Genomic DNA, 20786 nt, shown 5'->3' with positions numbered 1-20786 from the left:
ATATGTTCCTCTGGAATATCATTTACCCTTATATTTAATTTTTGTAAGTTGTCAATGTGCTCCATCATTGAACCCTTTTGTTGGAGACTTATCAATTGGCTAAAAAAGGTGATGTTTCTTGTATCCTCATAATGTGATGTCATTTCTTCAGTAAAAATTGCCCAAGTGACAATTTGTTTATGAGAGAAAAGCCACCGATACCATACAAACTGATTTGTTTCGAAATATAAAGTTGCAATGCATACCTTTTGTGCGTTTTGCACATTATGGAGATTGAAATATTGTTCCATTTGTAGTATCCATGTTACGGGATCCTTGCCATCAAACTTCCTCATATCAACCTTTGGAACATGGTGGGTCTTCAATACAACGTTAGAGTCTATGAAATCATGATTAACATTTCAATTGTTCTCATCATGAGTTTTCTTTACTACCCTTTCACCCTTTAGTAAACATTTCTTGTAGAAACTTTGTCAAATATGTCTCCAAATCTTCCATTTTTCCTTCCATATTAGCTTCCATGTCATTCATCTTAGATTCCATAACTTTCTTTAAACCATCCATCTTAGCTTCCATGTCATTAATCTTAGCTTCCACATAATTAATCTTAGCTTCCATGCCTTTCTTTAAACCAACCATCTTCTCTTCCATGCCATCCATATTAGCTTCCATGCCTTTCTTTAAACCATCCATCTAGCTTCTGTTACTTTTTGTGACAGTGAATATCTTTGCACTTGCTCTCATAATTTTGATATATCATGTTGCATTTCTTACACTTCTTCATGAGTCATGCTAGAGCTTTCAGGTTGCTTACTAGGTGTTTCCATTTTTATCTCTTCGGGGCATCAATTAATGATAATTATGCTTCACTATGCCCTTTGAATTCCTTCAAACTAATTTTTCAAACCAAACTTATGCAAAATTTGAAAAAAACAGCTACACACCTTTTTTCACTTTGTAGGAGCTAGATATTGAATCTGATGTATCTCTAAAATTTTGGATCTCTGAGGTCTAAAATTGTGAACTTTATTAGCCCTATGAGTTCTCTTTCCAATGCCACTAGTCTGATAGAAATTGGATTCTCCAAGAAAGATTTATGCCCAATCCCCCAAGATGACCTGATTATACACTTTTTTAGCAAAGCGAACTTGTACGAAGTTCCATATGTCACTGTTTCAACCTTCAGACCTAAAAATGATGCAAGAAAAACAAGAGTCCATCCTAATTTTGTAACTTCTTATGATATTTCAATCTGATACTCAGAAAGAAAGTTATGACGATTTTCCCAAGGTCACCTATTTGGGATGTAATTCAGGAGCATGCAAAAATCCTAACTTCCTTAGATCATATCTCTGAAAATATAGCGAGAAAATATCTGATATTCAAAGGAGAGGATCATCAATATTTTCACTCAAATGGGTATTTTTTTAGCTTCTGAAAAGTCACAGAAAACAAATTATAGTGAAAATGCCACAATGGCTTGTTTGGAGAAGGAAAACCCAAGAATCCAAAACTCGTATACCAAATGTTATGAATGAGCTCACAAAAAGATAGAAAAGATAGATCAACGACTTCAAAATTAGCCTCTTCAAGGGGGAAACCTCGTTTACATTACACAAATGAAAAATTCTTGGATGATAAAGATGACTAAACCTATTTTCTATATATAGGAGTCTAAGGGGTCACAATATAATCAAAGTCGACATAACAAATAATAATATAAGGGCACAACAATAACAATGGTGGGATTCTATGGGGCACACTAATAACAATGTGGGGGCAATAGGGGCACAATAATAACAATAAGATATATAATGAAAATAGTGATGGGGGAATCACTAGTATTATAGGGACTATCACCCACTTTTTCTAGTATATCAAAGGGACCATACTTCAGAGCCTTAATTTTCTTACCAAGCCCTTGCAGCCTCTCCTTGTTCAATTGTAGCCATAATCTATCTCCCACCTTGAATGATTTCTTTGTTCAATGTGTATCATGCCTAGTGTTATATTTCTCATGTGACTTATACAGTGTCTCTTGTACCTATAGATGAATCTACCTGATCTTCTCTATAAAAGTTTTATCCCTTAAGGCGTATCTTGTAAGATCTTTCCTCAGTCCTCATTCTTTCCCATAAGAAATATCCAAAAGTTAAGTTGGAGAATATCTTAAACAATTTTCAAAGGGGGACTTTCCTGTAGAAGTATGGACTACTCTGTTGTAAGAATGTTGTATATATACAAGAATCTCATCCCAGGTCTTCAGATGCTTCTAGTTGTATCCCCTTAGAAGTTTCTCCAAAGTCCTATCGACTTCTAGTTGTATCCCCTTATAATGTTGTAGATCTCTTCAACTTCTTGTCCACCTTCTCCCACAATGTAGTCCAGAATGCACTGAGAAATCATGTATCTGTACCTAAAATTATGCTCCTTGGTATCCCAAATTGCACCCAAACCTGTCCAAAAAGCAAGTTTGTTGCTTCTTTAAAATTGATGGTCTTTTTATAGGGCATCAGAACACACATCTTGCTCAACTTTTTAACTACCACGAATAAGTAGTCATGTCCCTTCCTAGTTGTTGGTAAACCTCCCACAAATTGCATTGAAATGTTTTTGTAAGGATGAGTGGGTACTTGTAAAGGATGATATAGACCTCGTTTCTTGTTCCTAGGCTTGCAGATACAACAAAACATGCATCTTCTTATGAACTTAGCTACCTACTCTTGCATCTTGGACCAATACACATACATTTGCAAATTGGCCACATTCTTCCCTACACTAAAGTTCCATAAAACAATGGAGGTGTGACCCTTTCTAATCAGTTAAAATCACTCACCTTTAGGAACACATGGCTTATCCAACTTTTACAGTAACCCATCCTAGATATGGTAGTTAATGGTGTGATCGCCATCATGCACATGACTCAAACTTTGTAATTGTTGAGACACCTCCTTAAAGTCCTGATCCTCTAAATACACCTCTCTATATGCATAATGGGTGAGTGGATCCATGTGAATAAGAGTCCCCAAAGTTGTGATCCTTGATGTGGGCGGCCTTGAAAGAATGTCGTCCAACTTGTTTGTGTTGCACTTCTTGTACTTGATCACCAAATGAAACTGTTATAGAAATCCCATCTACTTGTAATGCCTAGTTTTTGGTAGCATACTTTGGGCCTGCAAGTACTATAGTGTCTAGTGATCTCTATGGATCACCATATCCTTTCCCATTAGATAGTGCTTCCACTTCTTCATAGCTTACACGAGGGTATAAAGTTCCCATTCATAGGTAGGGTAATTAAAAAATTCCCCATGAAATACTTCAGAATGATAGCACACAGGCCTTGCTCCGTGCATCAAGACGGCTCCCATAACATACCCACTTGCATTTGTCTCCACTTCAAAGGGATACTGTAATTTTGGTAATGCCAGAACTAGTGCTTACCTGATCTTCTTCATTAGCCCCTAAAAATCCCTCTCTTGAGCCTTTCACCACTAGAAAGTCTTTCCACTTCTTGTTGTGGCATGGAGTGGTGTTGCTACTACTGAAACTGAGGCTATTAATTTCCCCAGGTATAATGTTGCCCCATTGAAACTCTTGAGCTTATAAACATTAGTAAGAACCATCATTTTCACAATGGCCTCCATATTGGTAGGATATATCTTCAACTATCCTCCACCTACCACATACCCCAGTAAACCAAAGACTATTGTGCAAACTCACACTTCTTGAGATTTTCTAGCAGCTAGTGCTTCTTCAATTTCTCCAACTCTTGTCTCAAATGAGAGATGTGCTCTTCCCAGGTAGCACATTATACCAACATATAATCCAAATAGAAAATAAAAAATGAACATATAAAAGCTCACAATACATCATTCATTAATATTAGTAACGTATCTAGTGCATTGCATAACCCAAATGGCATAGTTAACCACTCGCACAAACCTTGGATTCTTTTAAATGTGGTCTTCCAGGTATCTTCTTCTTTGAATTGAGTCTAGTGATATCTAAAATGTAAGTATATATTGGTGAAGCATTATGCTTGTTGTAGTTGATCTGGCAGAACATCTATCCTAGGAAAGGGTTATCTACTCTTAACTATGATTTTGTTCAATTCCCTATAATCTATAAACATCTTTGATAACCCATCCTTATTTGGCGCAATGATGATGGTTGACCCACATGGTGATGTACTTGATAGAATGACACCTTCTTTTAGCATATGTTGCAATTGTTTCTTTGCCTTACTTGCTTGTATATCATATTTTTTGTACAACCCAATGTTTGTGAATGAGGAGTCTGACAATAGTTGGATCTCACCCTCTACTTCCTCTTAAGTGGTAACCCTTTAGGTTCCCATAACACATCCCTTTATTCATGCAGCACTTATTATAGTTGTAGTTTATGTTTCTTAGTAGTCACCTCTAGGGATGCCTTTCCTCTTATAGACTCTTCTGGACACTCACTTTCTCTTAAAAACAATAGAACATAATTCTTGTTGTAATTGATCAATTTCTTGGCTTAATTGGGACTTACCAACATAATTTTTGACATGCCTTTTTGCACATTGATGATGAACTATTTTCTATCCTTGACGAGCCAATATTGTTTGGCACTCCGCATGAATATTACATCTCACATGTACATGTCGGGACTCCAAAACACAAATCCACATACATCAAGGGGAACCACATCTAGTTCCACACTATTAATAAATTTAACATTGATGGAAGATCTAATTTTTCACTATTTTCTTACCTTCAACTCTGCATCCTTATTTACACATCCTAGTGGATATGGATTTGAATGGTGACAAAATTCTAGCCCCAACTTCTTGACCAACTTTCCTACAATGAGATTCACCAATGATCTTGAGTCGGGTAGAGCATTAATATTTTTCTTCTTGACATGTATCTTTATATGGAAGAGATTGGTCAAAGAGTTTGGTTATTTATTTATCTTCTTGTTTCTGAAGGTTACTCAGGTTCACCTCCTTATGCACTGACATAAAAATAATATTTTCATCGATCTTCAAGTTTCTTTCAACTTGGTTTCTTATATCACTGACAATGAGATTGTTCTTTTTATTATCTTTCATTTTGATCCTTTGGTTTAGCTCTTCATGGAACTTCCAACACTTCTCCTCTATAGGGCCATCAATGTTTTAGTGGTTGTAGTTGTTTCTAGGATATTTGCACTAGTGTGATGTGGATTCTACATTTTTATATTTTCCCCCTTTTTGTTTCTTCTTCCCATCCTTAGAAGTTTTTTTTTCTCCTTTTGCTTCAATCCACTTGATTTTCCTCTCTTCAGGCCTATCTTCTCCAAGTATTATTCATGTTCATAGGCCTGGTCCATTGATTTGGGCTTTAACAACATCACTTGCTATTGTAGATGGTGGTGTAAACACCCTAAATACTTGAGGAGTACGCCTAGGTTCCTTGGGGATATAACCAATATTATGGCCATCATTATGAACTCTATGGTGTACTCTTACACGCTTTTCCCCAACTCTTGCCTAGCATAGTGCCACTAGATCCACTTGTCCTCTACGTACATAATATGGTAATACTATCACTCAATGAGGGTTCTAAAGTCTTCCCACTTAGTCATTAGAGGCTCTCCCTCCAACCTCAAGGTCTCTATGTGGCTCTCTCACCAATTCAGGACATGATCCTCTAGTTTTATCTGCTCAAATGAGATATTCTATCCTTCCTCAATTTGACGAATGCTGAGATACACTTCCAATTGCTACAACTAGTGGTTCAGCTTCAAATCATATATCTTGCCATGGTATGGCTTGATAGAAACATTTTTTCCATTATAAATAGGGGCTAATATTTATTCATTACACTCAAACTAGATTTATCTTTTTCGAGTTCTTTCTTTCGCTGATTTATGTTTCTTCCCGATGTCTTAATATCCCTTCTGATTTTTGTCCTCTACATTTCATCCCTCCTCTTCTATGAATATCCAAATCTTATTGTTCAGGGCCACTAGGATGATATTTACATTATGATTTATATATGCAACTTTTTTTTTAGCCTTGAATACCTCTCGTTTATAAGTTCATGAGTGTTATTCATAGATTCAACAACCATGATTTGGGTTTTTTCAATTTTCACCTAGCCGATCTAGATCCCATGCAAGTATCCACAAAATACTGAAAGAAAATTGCTATGATACCAATATGATCCATAAAATTCCATGTATATTCCAATGGGAAGTTTTCCACAATAGATATGATAATATTGTATTTAAACTATGAAGTTATGCACTATTGCAGTTTTATTAGATTTTTTAGATCTGTAGATTTACTAACAATATTACATGCATGCGAATGAAAATTATGTAGAAAATAGTGAATGAAAAGATAAATTCTCTCACGCACACAAATTCAACACAAGATACGTTGTGGGAAACCATTCTAGGAGGAAAATCTAGCTGGAAGGTGAGGTTTCTCTTCTCTGTTTCTCCATTTGTAATAATGGTTGCGAGTACAAAGAATTAGGGCTCATGGCCCATGGGCTACTACAATGCATAAATCCTTTATTTTTTCTCTACCTCCTTTCTCTCTCGGCTATTTTTGGTTATATTTGGGACATATTCGCTTAAAATAATCCCACCCCTTTTCCTCCTAGTGGCCTGATTATAGCATAGTCCGATAACCTAGTATTAGTTAGGTTTGACTACCTAAGCATTTAACCGAAGTTACAATATATACTCTTCTAGAGTCTTTTATATCATAACCATCTGGCTAGCCCATTTTCCAAGAATAATGGGGGCTTTCGTAGCATCCTCTCAAATTATGGTGGTGAAAATAGGATGGTCAACTTCTGAGTGGTGTAACTTTCAAATACAGAATCTAAGTGATGTGATTCTTGTACCATTGGAAAAGGTCTCTCAGTGTAGAATAACATGAAGAGGTGTATGTGAAAGCATCAAAGTTTTAACCCCAAAAAATGTCATTTGATGGCTCAAAACACTCCCAAAATATTTCAGACGTTGTTTTTCCAAAATGGGACCTGTTGGTAAAAACAATCATGTGAGATTATTACTCTGTTTTTTCCACTTTGAACACATTGAGGTGGATTGAAAACAATATAATGATCCAATCTATATCATTGAGTTAGTGGTCAAACATGTAGTTTCACCTATAGATATTATATTGATGGTATTGTGACCTATGCACACATAACTAGATCAAATCTCACTCCAACGTCCTTTTAGAAGAAAGAGGAGTATTTTTTCATTCGATTAAAGAAGTCCCACAATTTATGGGGATACAAAATTAATATAAGAACAACTTTCTTATGCTAGCAATATCTCAATTAAGAAGGGGAAGATGTGGTGAAGCTAGTATGGGTGGTTAAATAGAATTAAAAATGTAATGATATCAAGGATTTGTTGAATTTTTAGTGTTTTCTTTAATACATATATAAAACATGGTGGTTTAATATTATTATTTTTTCAACTAAAATAAATAAAAATGATTAATATATAAATTATATTTAAAAAATATAAGTTATAATTAATAATTTATTATTATTTTTAATAATTTAAGTAAATGATTTTTCATTAATATTAACTAAGGATGAATTCTCAGTGATGGTATTGCATTCATGAATCGGGGGGGAAACCACAGTCCCACCTAGAATATGAGCCAAGGGGAATCACATTCCTACCCCCAGTGAGATTTGAGTGGAATGTGGGTGTAGTTAGAATGAGTATGGAAGAATAGAGAAATTGATATTAGGGGTAGCTGAGCAAGTTAGTCAAGAAGTTCATGCATGTGATTAGAAGGTTTCTTAATAATTTAAGAGTGGATTTGAAGAATAAGGTCCATATACTAATATCAATTTTACTATATGAGAGGAGCACACCGTTGATGCCAAATTTTCTTTGGGCGAGCACTCTCATTGTGTAGTGTTGGAGGACTAGGGAGTAAGCACCTCTATGAACTATGAAAGAAAAGCTACTTGGATGCAAGTTTGGATTCTAAGGAGGAATTTAGAAACCTCATAGGAAGGAGATAATGGGAGGGGCATAGGCCAAAATTGATATGGATCCATCGGTAAATTTGATTATAGGTATATTTTGTGACAACCATGCCTATTTTTTAAAAATTTTGGGAGGCGTGAAACCTCGCTACAACAAAATTGGGCAGCTAAAAATACTTTGCAGGTGGTCAAAGTAAATTCAAGCTCTGATGGAAAATTTCATGGCAAGTGGCAGGATATTATCCCTCTCTCTATACTTTTTGTCGGTGTTGGTCTAGTTCTACATGGAAAGATGTGTAATATTATCTATTCTTTCTATTTTTTTTAGCTTGTCACATATTTGTTCTAATCTCTCTCTAGAATTTTTTCTATGATGGTATTTCCCTCTTTGATACTATGTGGAAGATCATTATTATGTGTTTTCATAAGTTAGAGTTGTTTTGTTATATGGGATTGTGAAGTATCTTTAGTGAATTTGATTAGTAACCACCTACCCCATCCCCTTTATATATTTCTAAAATTGTTGGGTCTTTATGTTTTAGTGTTGTGGCATGGGAAAATATTTTTTTGGGCATGGTTTTTTATCAAGAGAATTTCTATTAGAATAGTGGTGGGAGGTAGGATATGTCAATTTTAAAATTGCAGTAGTGTAGGAGGCCTATTGGGAAGTTAATTTTTTTCTTTAAGGGCTATGGGAAACTTCTACCTAGCTTTAGGATAGTTGTAGCAAGTTTTGGGGGTGAAAGAAAAAAATAGGGAGGTTATATTACTTGATCCAAGGTGAAACATTTACCTAGTGGTGCTACATAGTTCGGGTTAGAGTCTTAGGCTAGGAAAGGAGAGTGTGGTGGGGGTGTATTTGTATGCCAAGGAAAATATCGATCTCTTTCATAAATCATTTGCATACTGAACATGGGATATATGTGGAAGTAAAGATGTAGAACCAACAGTACATAAGCATGACAAAGTTGGCATGCATACTATCAGGAAATAGCACATTATGGAAACACCAGATTCTATAACCACATTATAGGGTTTTCATTATGCTACAAATTTCTTACTCCCAATATTAATGAGCATGATATTGTACTAGACTTGTTTAGCAATACCATTATTTTATTATTCATTCCTATATTTTTAATAATTCTTGAAGCACATTGGATTTGTTCTCTATGGTTAGTATGACCCCAATTATTTCCCTTGTATTGCTTGGTTTGCAAGATTTGTTTCCCTTGTATTGAGGTCTAAAATTTTTATTTTGTAGAAAAAGGAGGATATCACCGTACTAGGGGTCATTTGTTGATAGAAACAACAAGTGTTTGTTAAGGAAAGCATCATTAATAGGCTACCCTTGGGCCTCTGTAGGGAGATCTATGATGAACTTGGAAAGGATAAGCGCCTCCTTTCTCTTGGGGGAAGAAAATTGTTGGTCAAATTCTTGCAAAATAACTACTCATCAAGCGTATTTGTGGTTCATCATATGATGAGTGAGAAAATACTCATGGGATTGATATTTTCTATTGCGGCGGTGGTCCGTAAGATGATGTAATTCTGAAGATTTTGTACGAAGTGTATTAGGGCCATGATTGTCTTTTTCGGTTGACTCATACTTCAAGGGAAGCCCGAAGAGGTTCTTGCTAATGTAATAGATTACATGCTCTTTATTATCAGGTCCTTCTTGAACTAATACCCTAGTGATTGCGACATTAGATGTTGAGAGGTAAAGAGTGTAGTCCTTATTGTGGTCAGGGGGGGCAATCAATGGAGCTTGAGAAAATTCATCTTTTAGGGCTTCGACTTTAGAATGATTGAGCTGACATTTTTTTTATGAATGGGATGAGCATGAGGCCATGTGTCAATATGGTGCTCCATGATGGGGGGATTGATCCCTAGCATCTGAGAGTAATTCTATGTAAATATATCCATGTATTCTTCCAATAGGACTTTGTATGAGATCAACTCTTCTGGGAAGGATGCTGCCCCCAACGAGATCTGTTCAACAATGCCAGGTTTTCTTTAAATATCAACCTTAATGGTAGGTGAGATATTTGAAATTTTCCCTTCTTCGAATGCATCTGGTGGTCAGATGGAATTTTTAAGCCAATCTACCTGTCATGGTGGCAAGAAATATCTTGACTCTATTTTGCAAATAACCTAGTGGGGTGCATAAATTGGTACAAACAATTTTTTAGGTAAAAATAAAGAACGGTGACGCATGGAATCCCATGGACACTCTGTCTCTACTATGTTCTCAAGAGTATATCCAACTGAGTGAAAAATATTATCTAATGTTGAACATGGTTCAGTTAGGTCATGAGGGTGGAGCTCGGGCTTAGTTGTGCTGGAAGACGAGTAAGAAAATGGTTCGGTGGTTGATTCCGTAGAACCAAGAAAAATTGACAATGCGCATATGGGATGGGTTTTCACAGTCAGTGGAAGTATCATCATTGTGGTGGTTTAGCGATATTTACACCAAAAAATAATGAGAAAACAACACAAATAAGGGCTCCTGTAGAGGATGAAATGAATCGTATTTGATGTTGTGTGTCATCAGCATTAGGTGGTGGTTGAATATCCATAATGGCGGATTGATGGTGAGTGGGAGTAGGTTGTTGTGATAACCTTGACATACTAGGAGTCAATGCATATTCTTACATTAGAGGCTGGTGTTTAGGGATATGGTGAGCTTCAAGTTGTCGAATTCTAAGTTTTTTAAATGTTCATAACAAAGGACATGTCTCTAAACTATGAGAGTGGCTTATACAAACATTACTTGCAATACTAGTTTTAACATGATAAATGGTGTGGATGTTAGTATTTCGTATTGTGTGAGATGATGACGCTAGGTTTGTGTCATGAGATGGGGCACTCCTGAGTGTCTTATGCCTCTAGATATTTGTTTCTACATGTTATGTGACCCCAACTTCAGTTTGCCTCGATGTTGCTCTTGTTTCTCAAAAAAATGGAAGTTATGGGTAGTTTTGTGTATGATGTGCTTGGGAGCAATTAACTTGATTTGAGTGAGTAAGTTGAGGAAAATGAAACAACAAGTGGAATATGTCTTTGATTTTGCTCAATTACCAACATTGGTTGACCAGATGGTCGGGAATGTCATATAGGGTGCATGTGTGGGGAGGCTTTGACAATATTGTCTGAGGTCGCTTTGTTGCCCCCCTCAACCCTGAGTGAGAGTAGGAGGCTACATCATTTTGGGCACTTGGATGAACCACATGCAGTGTTTCTTCAAGTTAACCACATGCATGGTGTTAACTTGAGATGGTGTATCTTTTTTTATAAATGTTTGGTTCTCAACTATGAATTGGTGCATAAAATCCAATGTTTCACTGGTTCTCAACTATGAATTGGTGCATAAAATCCAATGTTTCACGGTATCGGGGAAGGCTTGGGAAAAATCAAGTATGATTGTTGTGTGTACAAAGGTGGCAACTATGGCATTTATACGTGGGTCTAATCTTAGGGACAAATTGAGGGGAAGTATACCATTTCTTAAATTCCCACAACTCAGGACATTTGTTAATAAGATGGTCTGGTTAATCACATAAAGTGCACAAGGAGGCAAGTTGAGGATTCGCTGATTATGGTTTCCTCCTCGTATGGTGGGAGTTTGTGTGACCATGGGTATTAGGGGAATATGAGAACAAAGCTTCTTCCTAAAAAAAACAAACGATGGTTTTGGATCAATCATCCACCACAAACATGGGGGGAAGTGAAGGAGCCATAGTATTTGCTTGGCCGAGTACAATTAATTCATCTCGATATGGGGGGAATTTAGGGTAATGATGAGTTTAGTATCTGTACTCCACTCATATAGTGCATGCATGGTTGGTACGCAATACCTTATTACATGCTAGTGTGGCCTTTTCTCTAGTAGGTGGAGGTAGGGCCATTGTCATTTTTAGGCGATGCATAAGAGATTTTAACTCTTCTAACTAAGGGCACATGGTGATAGGGCATTGAAATAACTCACATAAAGCACAAGGTGGAGGTATCCTAGATGAGTAATACTTTAAGGCTTCCACCTTCTTACCTATTTTCTTATCCTTCTTGCTGGCACTGACTGGTGTCGATGCAGGAATTGGTCGATTTGGGGTGGTTTCATAAGGTGGGGCTACAAGAATGATGCATATCAAGGTCATACCTGAGTTTTCCAACATGGATTGAGGACCCAGATACCTTACCTATATTGCGAGAGCCATATTTGGCAAGATAAGTGTGGTAATGACTTCGTGCGAGACAAAAGAAAGTGGAGGATATAAGAAGGGTGCTTGGGTGATTGCATATGGTAGGAATGTAGAATTAGCAACTTTAGTGTTGATGGTATTTGGAACTGGTTCCTCATAGTGAAGGGTGTTGGATGGACTCATAATGCACATCAGGGATCTTGTGGTTGCAGCAATGGCCTCCAGCAAAGTTGGGTGATGCAGGAAAATTTGATTTTTCCTACTATGCTCACTTCCATGGACCTCCAATCTTAAGAATGCCAAGGACTCTACAGAAATATGATTATTGAGCTAGTTAACTATTACAATAATATAAGGACATTCATTAACCTATATGTAGAGATACTGCACAATCCATAGGCATGTAAAAATTCCATTTTGAAACCAAATCCATAAGTGCATGTTTGGCATGATTATAATTTCATTTGGCCATTAGTTTTCCCCTTAGAATTACAATATTTATAATAACATATATATATATATATATATAATCCTAGATCCATAAATCAATCCACAAAACACTCATGCTTTTCAAGGTAGACTCTCTTTTTCCTTATATACAAAATATAGCCTATCCATAGATTTTATAACTCCTAAAAGAAAACCCAATAGTTTCTAATATTTCTATACTTTTTCTTATCCTAACAACGTTTTAATGAAGCATGTTAATTCTGTAAATGCAAGAATTATTTTAACATCAAAGAGGATGCCTAAGGCTGAAAAAAGAGGCTGGGCGGACTGCGACGCTGCGATGGAGCCTTGACCGATTGAACCCCGTGCCTCTGCCCTCGCCCCCAGGCTCTGCCTGGTCAGGCCTCTGCTGCACCCTTGCTCTCGTCGTTTAGCGCGGACCCCACCTTCGGGGAACCGGCCGCTTGACGGTTTGTCCCTCCTGCCGTTCTCAGCAGGCCTGCAATGGCAGGATCCGCTTCCCCTCCTCCAGCTTCAGAGAACCCAGAGGAAATCTTTGCCTCTCTTCTGTCAGAGCCATCAGATGCCAGACCTCGCCCCTCATTATCAAAGTTCATAAAAAAATTGGATGAGATCCCTGAGGTGAGCCTACCTCCAACCCTCCCAAGGAAATCGGCAATAGCTTTATCAGAAAGAGGTCTTGTTGGACAGTTCACTGGACTCTGGCCATCTCCAAGAACGGACCAAAAATGGGTGGAGCACAACTGGAGCACAATGATCCAAGGAAAGATCGCCATCAGATTCTGCGGGCGAGGATACTACACCTTCCCGTTCGAGACTAAAGAAACAAGCACCTCATCTTCCGCAATGGACCTTACTTCATGGACACAAGAGGTCTCTATCTGAACAGATGGACCCCGGACTTCGATCCGGAAATGGACATTCCCAACGCGGTCCCTGTTTGGGTGCGCCTCCCCCATTTGCCCCTGCACTGCTGGGGGGATGAATCAGTCAAAGCGATCGGCAATGCAGTGGGAAAATATATAGACAGATCGGAACCAAGGGAGAATATGCATGCATGCGCAAGGATCTGCGTTGAAGTTGATCTTGGGAAAGGACTACCAGAAGCCATTAAGTTAAAGGTGGATCAATGGATGCACATTCAGCAGCTGGATTACGAACAACTGCCCTTCAAATGCAAGGTATGTCACGAGTAAGGTCACTTCGCCAATAGATGTAGCAAGTTAAAAGTAAATGAAGTAGAACATAATGAGGAAAATGCTGAAGGACCATGGGAACAAGTTAAAAGGAAAAAGTCCTCCTCTAACCCGGGCACTAGCTCCACAGCCCCTCCGGCAACAAGTCAACCTCCCCCTCCTCCCCCTCCCTCCTCAGCTTTCCCCTCCTCCTCCAACCCCTTCGAATCCCTAACAGCTGAAGTTCCGCCCTCCCATCCTCAATCCCCGCGCCCAGCCTCTCCGTGTTCCAACCCTCCTCCCTCCCCCCTCCTACCATCGAAAGAATCCTCACTAGAAACAAAGCAAAAGAAGCCAACCAGCCATCCGATCCCCCGAGAAAAGTTGGTCGAAAAACGAATAAAGAGCTAAGGGACGAAACAATAGCTAAGGAGATGGCAACCAGTACTCAACAACCCATGGATTCATTCCTAGGCAAGCTAAAAGGAAGTGGCGAAAAGGCCAAGGAGAAATCAGGATCCCACCCCACAACTGGTAAATAATGAACTTGGTCTCTTGGAATTGTAGGGGGATCGGCTCTTCCTTAAAGATGAAAGCAATCAAGGATCTTATAAATCAGGAACAGCCAGACATTCTCCTAATCCAGGAGACCAAAACCACCGAGCAGGACTTTCTACTCCAAATCCAAAGATTCAAAAACTACACAGGCATATCAAAAGGTTCAGATGGGGCTTCAGGAGGTATAGGAACATTATGGAAAAAAAATAAGTGGGAAATCATCAACTCACAGCTATGCAACTGGTGGATCAGAACAGATCTAAAGAATAAAAGCACCCAAGAAGTTTATTACATTTATAATATATATGCACCTAACCATTACAGAGACAAAGCTAGCTATTGGAACTCTATAGAAGCGGATCTCACCACTATCCACAGCAGCTGGATAATTCTTGGGGGAGATTTGAATCTAATTAGGCAGGTGGAAGAAAAATATGATGGGAACTACCATGCAGATCCATCGAGAGACAAGTTAGAAGCCATCATTCAGCTCTTCAATCTGATCGACACCCCTCTGTCGAATGGCAAATACACATGGACCAATAAGAGAACAGGATCACACAATATAAAAGAGAGGCTGGACAGGTTCCTAATTCAGGAAGGTGTAGAAGGTAATTTCCAAGCAATCAGGAGTCATATAATTCACGGCACAGCATCGGACCATAAGGCCGTGGTCCTCACCTTGGACAAAGGAATAAACTTAGGTCCTCTTCCTTTCAAATATAACAAAGCCTGGGACTCCCATGAAGATTTTCGCACCCTTGTACGAAAACAATGGGCAAATAAAGTATTAGGCTCGCCACATTTCATATGGGAAACAAAGATAAAACAACTAAGGACAGTTATAAAGCAATGGGCAAGGGATAAGGCAACCTCTGAAAGGAAAAAGAAAACAGAGTTGTTAACAGAGATGGAGAGCTGGCACAAAGATAAAGAACAGACGCAATACACAGCAGAGGACTTAGAGAAGGAAAAAAATTTGTACAAAGAGCTATATCGGCAAAACCGCGTGGAGGAAGAGGAGCAAAGAATGAAATCCCGCTGCTTATGGTTGAAAGCTGGGGATCAAAACATTTCTTTCTTTCACAATAATGTTAAAATCAGAAGAGCCAGCAATCAGATAGACAAAATCGAAGTGGAAGGGAGAGAGTTGAAGGAACAAGAAGACATAAAAAACGCAGCATTTAACCACTTCAAGGCCCTTCTTTCAGCAGATCCCCAACAATATGACAGTGATGCATTTCTAAGTGTAATAGAGAGCAAAATAACAGAGGATCACAATAACAAGTTGGAGCGAGATCCCACAGCAGAAGAAATCAAAGAAGCCACCTTTAGCATGCAGCAAGACAAGGCTCCAGGGCCGGACGGATTTACAGTTGCATTCTACAGGCAGCATTGGGAAACTATAAAGAAGGATTTTGTGAGAATGGTAAAAAATGCATTTAGAAATCACAAGTTGGGGGACAACACAAAGTCTTCACACATAGCTTTGATCCCCAAGGAAGCAAACCCCAAATCTCTTGATAGGTTCCGGCCCATTTCGCTCTGCAATGTCTCATACAAGATCATAACAAAAATAATTGCCAACAGGTTAAAGAAATTTCTTCCTCTTCTAATTTCAGAGAATCAGGGCGACTTTGTCCCAAAGAGGCAGATCACAGACAATGTTATTTTAATCCAGGAAGCCATCCATAGCAGCCACAATAGAGGAGAACGTGGAATAATCATCAAACTGGACATGGCCAACGCATTTGACCGAGTGGACCACTCCTTCTTAAGTGCAGTCCTAAAAAAATTCGGTTTCTCCTCCAACTTTGTTAGCATCATCAGCGGGTGTATCTCCAATCCTTGGACTGACCCGCTGATCAATGGTCGCCCCAGCAAATTCTTCAGAAGTTCCAGGGGGCTAAGGCAAGGCTGCCCCCTCTCCCCTTTCCTTTTCATTATCATGGCGGAGACTCTGAGTGTTCATCTAGAAAATCTTCGCAACAAAAAAGAAATCACAGGCATACGCATTGAAAGAGGAATAAAGGAGATAAATCATTCGTTATTCGCAGATGACACTTTATTAATTGGGGGAGCCTCCAGTTTGATGGCTAGGAGGTTCAAAAGAGTTTTGGATGCATTCCTCCAAGCTTCCGGAGGCAAACTGAACAACAGGAAATGTAAACTGTACACTTGGAATGTGCCCTATCAGACACAACAAAGAATATTCCAAATTCTGGACATCCCACTACAAAACAATTGGAGCTCATTTTCCTACTTGGGTCTGCCTCTGGCAAAGGAACACATCAAAGCAGAGGTCTGGACAAATCATATTGAAAAGATGAGAGGCCTACTCCAGAGTTGGGGCGCCTCTTGGCTAAACCTAGCTGGCAGAACCATTCTTATAAAGGTTGTCCTTTCAGGCCTCCCAATTTACCAATATGCGGTAACTATGGATCCTGCTAGTATCCACAAACACATGGAACTCATAATGAGAAGTTTTCTCTGGCAGGGAGGAAAACAGGACACAAAGAAATTCAGCCTCGTCAACTGGGACCAAGTCACTCTTCCTTATGAAAAAGGAGGTCTCTCCATAAAAATTCCAACCCTTTCCATCTGGAGGATTCTCACAGGAAATGGCTCATGGTGGGTGGAGACAATAAAAAGAAAATATCTCAGAGGTCCAAATTCCAACATCCTCAATGAACCAATAGCAGACAGGCCTTGCACTCCGATGTGGCGTCTCATCAAGAAAGTTTTGGCACACTTCAGAGAAAATGTCTCCAAACTCCCAGGCAACGGAAAGAACATCAAAATATGGTCTGATAGAATAATGAACTCCAACCCAAGAAACCTTCTTCAAGAGCTCAGGCCCCTGCAAGATTGGATGGAGGAACGAAAGATAATCACCCTGTACGATATATCTCTGTGGAACCAAAATAGATGGCTTGCTTGGAAAGATCTGCATCTTCCTCTGGACCTCAAGGAACTATGGCTCACACTGAAGCTTTCACTCTCTGGATCAGCACCAACCAACAAGGAGAACAAGGACAGATACATCTGGGACACTGGTGGAGGGTCCTTCTCAGTAAAAGAAGGATATAAATCTTTACAAAATACAACTCCTGCAGCAAATTGGAACCTTCACACAGCTGCCTGGAAGTCAGAATGCCTTCCAAAGGTAAAACACTTCAATTGGACCCTTTTAAAAGGGAAAATTCTTACAGCTGAGAATCTGAGAAAGAGAGGAATTCAAGGCCCATCGATCTACTGTTTCTGCCGAGCAGAGGAGGAGTCTATTCAGCACTCCTTCCTACTTTGCCCCTTCGCTAAAAGTTGTTGGAAACAGTTAACAAGCCCCTTGGATATTCGAGGAATCCACGACCAGATGCACAATCTACAGAAGAACTGGAAGAAAGATTTCCCTCATTCTAGAAAAGGCAAGAATAATTTAATCAGAGTGTGGAAGTGCATTCCTGCTACCCTATGCTGGAACCTCTGGCTAGCCAGGAACAATCATGTTTTTAACAACAAAACGCCTAAATTAGACAATGTCATAGCAAAAACAATTGCTAACATTTCTGAAGCTGTCAACGCAAACTTCATAGCTACCCCAGATCAGACGAGCTGGGCACAAGAAGAAAGGGATTGGTACAGTAACTTCAACATCAGCCACTCTCAGAGTCCTCCCCCCCAGAGCAAAGCACATCAGAAGCATTCCAACTGGAAACTCAGGGGAACTAAAGAAGAGATAAGCCAATGGATTTCCAATCAAAATCGCCCCCTTCTTTTCTTTGATGGCGCATCAAAGAACAATCCCGGAGAAGCAGGAGCAGGAGGCATAATTAAAGACCATAAGGGGAACTCCATCTGCAGCTATGAATGGAGACTTGGAAAGACCTCGAATAACGCAGCCGAAGCTTACAGCTTACTTCTAGGCACCGCAATTCTATCCAGATTGGGATTAAGGAACGCCATCATTATTGGGGACTCGGCCATCATCATCTCAGCCATGAGCACAGACAAAGAATTTAGCAAAGCAGGACTCAACAACATAAGGATGAGGATTACAGATAACATCAGAAATATGGGTGAAGTAACCTTTAGGCACGTGCTAAGAGAAAATAACGCAGAGGCGGACTCCTTAGCAAGTAAGGCAGTCAACAGGCAGCAAGGTCAGGTTCGTGAGAACGAAAGAATATATGAAAGGGCGATACCATAAGAAATCAAACTGCCAGACAGCACATAAGAACAGCGCCTCCGGAATTTGTCATATCAGCAATCACTTCATCGGTCTCTCATCCCTCGATTCACCTTTCTCCTTCACACCGCCGTCTTTCTCCTCTCCCTTCGATCCCAGAGCAATGCATACTCAACCCTCTCGTGATCTCCCCTTTGACTTCTCAGGCAAACATCATTTCCGCCCATCTGGAGAGTGCACTTCGAATCTGAAGCAGGATCTACTTCCAGTTCCCGCAGGAAAAAATATCCCGCCCTCTCATCATGAATGGTCCCCCCCTCCCCTTTATATCCCCTCTCCCTTCCCCGATCTCCTCAGAAACTCATTGCCTTATCAGTATCAGATAGGTAGAGTTGGGCGTCCTGAGCGTGGCAACGCAGTTCACCACAGCGAAAGCAAACAACACGTTCATAGAACACTGTGGTTCCTTCCTCTTGATCTCCTCTTCAGCAACAAGCGAGGCAAAAAACAGAGCTACTTCAATCAGCAGGCCATCCACGCTGTTCTCAGTCGATCCAAGAGAAAAAAGCTTATAAAACAAAAGGAGGAAATCGAGGACCTTAAGGAAAAGTTCCAGCATTTGCAGGAGGCCATCAACCATATCAAGAACCTCACGGAGAACCAGCAGAGGGATGATCAGATGGAAGTCACAGTAAACCAATTCTGGTGTTAATCTTATGAATAGCAAAGTAAGTCTTATAGATGGCTTGTTCGTCAGACAGTACAGTAGATATCTATTTCAACATATTCTCCTCAAGGTAAACCCCCAGAAGTCAAGGGCTGCGTCCCGGTTTTGGACTTCACCTCTTCTTCCTCTTCTTGAATCTGATGTAACAGCTTTTGCACAGTGCAGTTTTATAATATATGAGTAAACGATCTTGTAAAAAAAACAACGTTTTAATTATTGCCAAGATTTTTTCTCCTACAACCTCTCATGATTTATTTCATAATTTCTTCATGCCTTAATAGGCATATTTTCTTCATGAAAATATTATCTACTAAATCTTATCTATATATGTAGCTCGTTAAGAAATAAATAAATTAAAATTATTTAAAATAAGGAAATTCCTTTTCTATGTTAAGGCCCGGTTTGGAGCTTTGTCCCCAAAAAGATTTAAGAATAGGAAGCTCTAATGCTCCTGCATCATACTCTCAAGGTAAAATAAAATCATGGTCTCCTGACCATGAGTTTTTGGTGTTGTCATCCTCCTAGATCCCATACATAGTTTTGTTGTTTATCATCAACTTTGTCATGCTTCTGTATTGTTGGTGCTACATCTTGATTTCCACTATAATTACGATTTTTCCTTCCTTGCCACAAACCAATCGTTTTCACCACGCTATTGCTCCATATTTCAAGTGAAAATTTTCTAGGCACAAAAACAAACAAAATGTAAAACCATCCAAGAGTACTTTCACCCTTATTCCACTCTTGTAAAGCTTCCTTTTGAACTATCTGTCTCACTTCACTCTATTGATTGAGATTTGTCTACAAGTTTCTAGAAAACTCTTCCTCCTTTGACTTTCTTGTATCTCCATTCAAAACAACATTTGCAAGTTATTCACCCGTAGTGTTTGTTCCACTTGCATCAGTTTGAAAATTCATAATCACGTATGTCGCACCTGCATGCACACAATTAGTGTGAAGACTGAAATTTGTCTCTGACTTTGGCTCATAATTCTTTATGAACATCCCATTCAAGTATTTCTCCTCCTCTATACTGAGAACAAATTTTGAACTTTGTTTTCTTTAGCTTCCTCCTTATTCATGAAAAATTCAGCGTTTTTCACCATTAATAACACCTACAAATATAAACAAACCATCAGGAAAAAAATAAGGATTTTCAGCCTCATTTGATTTCTCAAACATCAGATCTGCACCAACATTAATATCTTCTCCATGTATTTATTCTTGCTCAAGTTCACCTCTGTTAACTGCCTCCTCACGCTTAGTAGCTTTGAGTTCTTCCTTCAATTTGTGTCTCAGTTTATGTTTATGCTTCTTGGACCATAATGTTTAAATAGGCCATTTAACCTTTTTTCTCAGGGTCCACCCATACTTCTGGCTCTCGTAATTCTGTTGTAGTAACTGTAAGCATATTCAAATATGATTTTATTTCAAAAAGTTCCCTCTCAAAATATTCGTCACTCATTTTCG

At 39.0% G+C, this 20786-nt stretch overlaps 1 protein-coding gene across 1 annotated transcript; it reads left to right on the top strand.

Annotated features, from left to right (window-relative positions):
• The first annotated feature begins 13584 nt into the window (after positions 1-13584).
• On the top strand, positions 13585-18610 carry LOC149160658 (uncharacterized). The gene is made up of 4 exons (XM_089434674.1): positions 13585-13851; positions 14413-14585; positions 14728-15832; positions 16085-18610. The coding sequence occupies exons 1-4, from the start codon at positions 13585-13587 to the stop codon at positions 18608-18610; spliced, it is 4071 nt and encodes a 1356-aa protein (XP_089290800.1).
• The last annotated feature ends 2176 nt before the right edge of the window (positions 18611-20786 follow it).

This window comes from Pinus tabuliformis, chromosome 5_2 (genome assembly GCF_031772625.1).
Source record: "Pinus tabuliformis cultivar Carrire ecotype Pingquan chromosome 5_2, CPIR1, whole genome shotgun sequence".
NCBI lineage: Eukaryota > Viridiplantae > Streptophyta > Pinopsida > Pinales > Pinaceae > Pinus > Pinus tabuliformis.
Note: the sequence above shows the minus strand (reverse complement) of the source record. Positions and strands in the feature narration are given on the sequence as shown.

What these genes read in the sequence shown, in the direction of transcription:
- LOC149160658 (XM_089434674.1), top strand. Translation starts at nt 13,585, where the DNA reads ATGGACATTCCCAACGCGGTCCCTGTTTGGGTGCGCCTCCCCCATTTG. An exon ending in TTCAGATGGGGCTTCAGGAG is followed by an intron (nt 14,586 to 14,727) that starts GTATAGGAACAT and finishes TAACCATTACAG; the next exon opens with AGACAAAGCTAGCTATTGGA. An exon ending in AGAAGGATTTTGTGAGAATG is followed by an intron (nt 15,833 to 16,084) that starts GTAAAAAATGCA and finishes ATTTTAATCCAG; the next exon opens with GAAGCCATCCATAGCAGCCA.